Raw genomic sequence first — 7288 nt, 5'->3', positions numbered from 1 at the left:
TTTTCAAGTTCTCCCCCCCCCCCCTTTAATCATGCATTATAATTTTCAACACTATTTTCACGGGAGAAATACATTAGAAATATACGTAGACATTAACCCTTTTTTGGTATTATATGTGTACAATATACTACGTAACGTGTTAATGTTTAAATATTAGATATTGGAATAATAATTACCTTAATGTTTGGCCTAAAATTATGGCCACAGTGACAGCTTCTGTAGGCCGAACGGGGGAGCAGCACGTAATGAAACTTGGGTCTAATCTCTTTTCATGGTCCATCTCAGTCTCTGAACAGCAAGAAAAGAAATATTTGAAATTAATAAATAAAGTAATTATTTAAATAATTGGACCAAAATGCTTTGGAGTTTAGGTAAATATATCTGTTTCTTAGCCTGGAAAATCAACAAATCCGTTTTTATAAGAAACAGGAGAGAGAGAGAGAGAGAGAGAGGCTGGGGAGAGAGAGCCACTGGATCAAATCCGAAGTATCCTATAAGTTTCTCCAAACAGCTAGCTTCCAGAAAGTACAGCCTCTTCTTTTAACCGCACGTGCGCTTTTTCCCCTCATCCAATCGGCTTGATTTTATTTTTATTTTAAATAAATAAATAATTCTGACAAGAGCAGTTCAGCTCGTGTTTCAATTATTGAATCTCGAGACACCACGCATTTGTCGTGGCATATTTGGTGATCAGACAGAATCAAACTCGTCTCCACATACAAAGTACAAAGCTACCAAACAACTCCGTACCTGTTGCTGTACAGTACAGGCTACCAAAACTTCGCCCCGGCTTACCATCGAAGAGGAGCATGCTACGTTGTTTTTTATAGGGGAAAACGGCACGCTGTTTCGGTCGGGCCATCCATCCATCCACCGCCTAAACACGGCGTTTATCCTCTCTGAAATGGGTTTTGGTTAGGCGGATGGACGAATGGTCGACATTTCAATGTATCGTATAACATAATCTCAAACGTATAATTTAATTCGGGAAATATAACTGATCCTACCAATATCAGAAACCAAAAAAAAAAAAAAAAAAAAATTGGGGGAAATAACGAATAAAACTTCAACGTTGAAAAGACATGAAAGACAGACAATGTGAAGCAATGTCTCTTAGTCAATTGATAGTAAGTTAATATAACAAAGCTTGTCTCTAACATAATAATTGTAATGTGAACCTATCTTGTTTGCTGAATTTTATGTAAAATAATTTAGATTATAAACGGCAATAGTTTTTATCTTGATTTTTTTATAAATCCAAAAAATGAATTATTTTATTTTTTAATTAATTTTTCTATTAAAGTAGTTTTCTAAGTTTAAAAAAAATAAATTTATGAAATCTTGATTGTTAATTTTTTTGGGTTTTTGGATTATTTAAACTCTAAAAATTCCATCCATTCAATCCCTCACAAAAAAAAAAAAAAATTAAAACCAAAAACTCTAAAAAAAAAAGGATCACCATTCATAATCTAGGTTCTTTCACATAAAATCCAGCAAACAATATAGGTTCTACCATACAAAAACCCTAGAAAAAATCCATCAATCCGATGGTACAACGTTCACCGAGTTCCCATCGGTAAACGAATATCAACCGAGATAACTCGCCAGAGAAAACCCGGTTCGAATCGGTGACACGGTTGGGGAGAGAATTTGAGATCGAGAGCAATGGATGAGAGAGTTCAAGTTTGGATCTTTAGACTTGTAATAATGCAAAAGCTTTTGATGGTGAAATTTCTTATAATGGGTTAGTTAAAAAAAACAAATAGTGAAAAAGGGAGGAGTGACATTCCAATTTACAACAGTTAATTATATAAAATTACCGTTGGCCGTACCCATCATCAAAATTTTTCACTACCCATTTTGATTTTGGCCCAAACCCTTTTCCGTGTTTCAGTTCACTGCTTTGCTCTTGAACTTCCTCTGAGCCTTCAAGTCCACGACCACGACACTTATGTTGTCTTTGCTTCCCTTCTTCAATGCCAACTTCGACAGGTACTCGGCCGCTGTCTGAGCCGCCGGATCGATCCCTTCCCCTCTCCTCTCCATCGGCAAAAGTGCATCTCCAGCCATGGCATTCTTCTTGTGCCACACCAGAATTCGTTTACGGGCCATGTCGCATGCTTCCTCGTTCGTCATCACGTCCCATAAGCCATCGCTCGCCAAGATCAGACAGTCATCTTCTCTTACTCGCCGGATAACCATAACTTCCGGGTCGGGAATGATCGACGGTTTCAGGTATCTATCGCCTGTATATGTACGGGTTTGTTCGTTTCGATTTTTTGGAGAGAATGGCGTTTGAATGCAATGCGATTTCCGGGAAAAAGAGAGAAGTTTTTTACCGATGGATCTTGACATGGCGAGAACACCGAAAACTCGAGCACCGTTCCATCTGATCACTTTCCCTCCGGCGGCTTCTATCCTCGCCGCCTCGTCCTCTCTATCCGGCTATATACACACACACACTTATACATACATCAGTAATGGTGAAAACGTTATGCAATTATGCTGAATCATTGAAGCTTGTAATTACTTTGTGATCTACTGATAAAGGTAAGGGGGCTTTGCCACGGCAGAGAACAGCTCGGGAATCGCCGCAGTTGGCGACGAATATATGAGTTGGGAAGACGACGGCCGCCACCGCCGTCGAGCCCACCGTCTCCGGAGCCACTGGTCCGAGCTCCGAGTCCACTTTCAGGAACGAATTGAACAGAGCTCTCTTCCATTTTTCCTGCCACGTGTCTCCATCGCAGAGCCCCAGTTTCTTCTCTTTAGCTATCTCCTCTGCCAACGCCTTGTGTACCCTCTCGCGGCAATAGTTCGCCACCTACGACCGGAAAACAGAGGAAGACTTTGTGTTCATGTCTCTGTCTGTGATCGGTATTGTTCAGATCTATATCAAAGCTTATGCCACGAATCAAGATTCTGATTCTCTACCTACCAGACCCGAGTAAGCGTTATAAGCGTAAAGAAGACATAGAGGAGATGAGTTGTTGTTGTTATTACCTGAGAGCCGCCATGGCCGTCGAAGACACCGAAGAAATGAGCACTCGTATGAGGATTGAATCCGTTGGAGACACGACCTTCAGACAAAGTATGTAATGAAACCTGAAGAAACCTGGGAATCGTCGAAACAGCGTCTTCCATTTCCGGTCGTCTTCCACAAATCGAAGTTACTCCGTACAAAGGCACACTCTTGAACTCGAAGAGACTTCTGCTCTCTGTTCTGCTGATTACCTTCTTCTCGCTCTGAGCCGTTGATCTCCGGTCAAACTCCTCCGAGCCGTTGATTTCCTCACCGGCGACGTCTGATGACGAATTGAGCCGAAAGGGCAAATCTTTCTTAGATTCATCACCGGAGACAAGAGACCCAGAACACGGACCGCCATGAAACGAGAACCCATGTTCCAGATTCGTGTGTTCTGCACTAGCGCCCATGGAATTGCCATCGTCGATTGGGTACTGGCCGTTACAGTGCCCTTTACTTAGCCTGAGTCCGGTGAATTCCAGCTGAGGCTCAGGGAGCGGCGGCCTGAATGGCACGGCGACCGCCGGAGAAACTTCATCCATTGATGAACTCTGATTCACGAAATGGGCGCCAAGAATCTGCAGGGATTGAGCTTTTTCTTCTTCTATTTCGTAGAAGTTAGGGGCGAGAGGTGATGACCTAAAAAAAAACAGACACGCACGGAGAGTGGAAGAAAAACGAAAAGTCGAAAAATTTCTACAGGAAGTCAAGAGAGAGGCTTTATCAGAGGAGATGGATGCAAGAAACTCGTGAATGAAAGAGGACCAGAAACAGAAACAGAGGAATTTTCCAGGGAAAATTACGACCCAGAATGAGGTTTAAAAAGGTAAACGATCCAAATCAACCCAGGGCTTCCTGGATTCATGGGCAATTCGTTTCAACCTCTTACAGATTCTGTGATCTCTCTCTCTCTCTCTCTCCAGTTAATTTCCAAAGATTCAACTAACTGAAGTTGAAAGAAGGCTCCTCTCTATACAAACATTAGTATTAAAAAAAAAAAACGGGTAGGCAGAAAACTCCTTCAAAATCTGCCACATACCCGTAGAAGATCCTAAATTATTACACAAAGGGGGGATTGATTTCTGTCTGGAAATATAATAAGAGAGAAAATACGGTTTTTGAACTTCGCTATAATTACAACAGGAGAAGACAAACGCTGCACATCTTTCCCCTCCCCCCTCGTCCCTTTTGTCATTTACTGTTTTGCCCTTTACTTCCTCCATTGTAAAGATGTTTAACGTTTTAGGCCACAATCACAAGTGCCACATAGGCTGTTTCCTCACATCGTAGGCGCAATAACTTCTAACTATCTGATTCATTCTCCATTCTTAAATAGAAATACGCCAAAAAAAAAAAACTACTTAAACTTTTTTTTGATAACCTGATACGAGTTACATGCAAAAGATCCATAGATTTTTCCAAAAGATCCATAAATACGCCAAAAATAATTTAAGTTAACTGAGGGTTAATGTTATCAGAAAATGATTCCAATAAGTCATTTTGAGTCACGTTTATTTTGCTATAATTTTCAGATATTAATTAATTTTTCTAATTACGGATAATGATATGACGGTCCGGCCGGAGGAGAAAAAAAAAAGACAGGTAAGCAAACAGTGATGTGCTGTGTTGTCCTTGTCCACGGCTTTATTCCATTTCACAATAATTATTTTAAAATCCTTTTCGAAAGATCCACGGCAACAATTAAAAAAAAAGGTTAAAGAAAAATAAAGGTGGGGCCCACAGAACCGGCGGATGGCAGCCACGTACACATGAGAAATTCTGGATTTTGGTAAACAAAAGAGTGGTGACGTGTACGGTGGGAGATCCGTTGGTTGGATGACGGGAAAGATAAGAGGAAAAGACGGAGACCGCCCCTAACTTCCGTAAATATCTTGTGTTTCTTTTTTTTTCTTCTTCTTTTAAATTTGTCTTTTTTTTTTTTTCTGCATAAAAAATAATCAAAATTGAAAACGATCTCCCTCTCCCGTTTGACGCCACGTGGCCTCTGTCGCTTGGGCAGGGAGGACGTGCGAAGGAAATACAAAATCAGAATACAGTGACCAATCGATGGTATAATCTTGAATATCTTCCAGAACACATACATACGTTTTACGTATTTTTCGTCGTATACGTGTGGGTTTCCGCTTGAGCTAATATAATGGACATATAATATAAAAAATAAGGGAAGATGATGCATTCGTTCGTTTCTCAAGTTTTTGAAAATAAGGCGACTGATATAATTACATATAGAAAAATTATAAATTTAGGATTAAGATTCTCTACGGTGACATTTATTGGGCAAAAAGCAAAGAATATTTTACAAAATGGGCCTGGCCCATTAATTTTATGTGGACAAGGTTTATCAGTTTACTACAACAAAGCAGATTCTCTTTCTCCCTCCTCTTTCCGGATACAAATTTGACCTTTTTTTTTTTTTGGTGTGGATATACAACAAAATATATCGCCGTGTCTTGGCTGAGCATATATATATATATATATACATATACATATTCTACCTGTGATCAAGTGGACTTGGTTCTCTCCAAGCGAGAAAGCCACTCCTGAATGGCTGATCTGAGAGTGTGGTTCGGAGTCAGATCCAAATGCTTGAGCCGTTGCTTCGTGACCGGCGACACTTGGTGTTTCTCAATCCACGCCTTGATCGCCTTCTGCTCGTACGTAAATCCATCCGCTGCTATGTGCGGATCCTCCATTATTTCCTGCATCATCCACACACACATTAGCTCTGTATCACCCCTGCTGAGGTTTTGCCCAACTGGGTTCTTCTCATTTTTTTTTTGTTTTTATTACCTTGAGGATCGGACAGTAATAATGGCTTGGTGGCCGGACGTTGTCCTGCTTGTTCTTGTTTCTGTTGTTTGCAGATTCAAGAATCCGTTTGAGAGCTGGCAAGACTTGGGTTTCGAGATCTGGTCTGTCCCTGCATTTGAGCTGCGAACATTTGAGAGCAATGCTCGCTAGTTCTTCCACTTCGTCCATTGGCCAACCTTTGACTGATTCATCCAACATGTCAGGGAAGCACCCTCTCTTCACAGCATCCTCCACGCAGAAAAGCAACCCGTTGGGATGGCGGGCCGTCAGTAGCTGGAGAATTATGATCCCGAACGCGTAAAGATCCGATTTTGGTCTGATCGTGCCCGTTCTCTGGTACTCGGGGTCCATGTAGTAGAGCGTACCGGCAAGAACGGAGTTTCTGTACACAGTGACACTGTCTGGTGCATTGTCTGATATGAGCTTAGCTAGCCCAACGTCCCCAATTTTGCTGACGTAGTTTCTGTCCAGGAGAATGTTACCGGGCTTGAGGTCACGGTGGACTATGGGCTCGGGTTTGGAGTTGTGGAGGAAAGCCATGCCACAGGCCACCTCGTAGATTATCCGGAATCTGATGAACCAAGGGAGTGGTGGTTTGCCTTTCTTGTGGGAGATGTAATCTTCCAGACTCCCGTTATCCAGATACTCGTAGACGAGGCAGCCATTGTCTGGACAAGCACCGAGGAGAAGAACCACGTGGGGATGTCGCAGCTGGCTTAGGACAGCAACCTGCATTGACCCGGAAATCAGAAGATCAGAAATGCAACAAGGTCGAACATTGAGTATGACATTGATTGGATTTGGTGAGGAAGATGAAATTACCTCTCTCAAAAATTCCTCTTTCTTCTCAACGGAATCGGGTTTGAGAACTTTAACAGCTACTGGGGTGCGATCGAGGCTGCATTTGTAGACCTTCCCATATCCTCCTTCACCAATTACTTTACGTGGCGAGAAATTATCAGTTGCTGCTGATATTTCATCCTTGGTGTACTTTCTGTACCTCTTGTCGCTCAGGAAGAGCTGATCGATGACTTTCTGTTTCTCTATGCACTGTCTGAGGGCATTGAGCTCAGCTAGCTGTCTCTCGCAGAACTCTTTGGCCAGCAAGGCCTTCGCCTCCTCTACTTCCTTTGCGGCTTTTAGATGTTTTTCTTTCTCCTCAGCCGTGGCTTTCCTCAACATTTCTTCTTTTTCCAGAGCAGTAATTACTCTTTTCGCTTCTTCTATGCATTCAGAGGAAAGCGATTGAACCTGAGTTCAATGATGTAAGTCACATTCATGTCAATCTCTGAAATGGAAATTATTAGAACTAGAACCCAAAAACAGAATCATGACAAATGTTGAAGAGTTTGGTAATCGAACCCCGACCTGGGTTTGCTTATGGACCAGCTGATATGGATTTAGAAAACTTTAGATAGTGAGTTATATGCC

At 41.8% G+C, this 7288-nt stretch overlaps 3 protein-coding genes across 4 annotated transcripts in view; all 3 read right to left on the bottom strand.

Annotated features, from left to right (window-relative positions):
• The window catches only part of LOC104813497 (formin-like protein 20), a 5524-nt gene extending 4508 nt beyond the window's left edge, over positions 1-1016 (bottom strand). Inside the window, exons 1-2 of one of the 2 annotated variants that reach the window (XM_010541099.2) lie at positions 751-1016; positions 177-288 (exon numbers count right to left, since the gene is read on the bottom strand). The gene's annotated coding sequence lies outside the window, so the exon portion shown is untranslated. Of the gene's footprint in view, positions 1-176 lie in introns of both variants that reach the window. The other variant, XM_010541098.2, reaches the window with a different exon arrangement.
• Positions 1017-1699: 683 nt separating this feature from the next.
• Positions 1700-4282, bottom strand: LOC104813496 (protein phosphatase 2C 77-like). The gene is made up of 4 exons (XM_010541096.2): positions 3004-4282; positions 2531-2824; positions 2340-2445; positions 1700-2246 (listed from the first exon to the last, which is right to left on the bottom strand). Exons 1-4 carry the CDS (start codon positions 3565-3567, stop codon positions 1891-1893), a joined length of 1320 nt encoding a protein of 439 aa, XP_010539398.1. The 5' UTR covers positions 3568-4282; the 3' UTR covers positions 1700-1890.
• Positions 4283-5340: 1058 nt separating this feature from the next.
• The window catches only part of LOC104814012 (U-box domain-containing protein 34), a 3820-nt gene continuing 1872 nt past the window's right edge, over positions 5341-7288 (bottom strand). Inside the window, exons 8-11 of the mRNA XM_010541859.2 lie at positions 7226-7246; positions 6680-7108; positions 5837-6586; positions 5341-5745 (exon numbers count right to left, since the gene is read on the bottom strand). Of these exons, the coding sequence (XP_010540161.1) occupies positions 5548-5745; positions 5837-6586; positions 6680-7108; positions 7226-7246 (1398 nt within the window). The 3' untranslated portion in view covers positions 5341-5547. The remainder of the gene's footprint in view (positions 5746-5836; positions 6587-6679; positions 7109-7225; positions 7247-7288) is intronic.

The sequence above is a fragment of the Tarenaya hassleriana genome, unplaced genomic scaffold (assembly GCF_000463585.1).
Source record: "Tarenaya hassleriana unplaced genomic scaffold, ASM46358v1 Cleome20, whole genome shotgun sequence".
Taxonomy (NCBI): Eukaryota; Viridiplantae; Streptophyta; class Magnoliopsida; order Brassicales; family Cleomaceae; genus Tarenaya; species Tarenaya hassleriana.
This window is presented reverse-complemented; position numbering and strand designations above follow the sequence as displayed.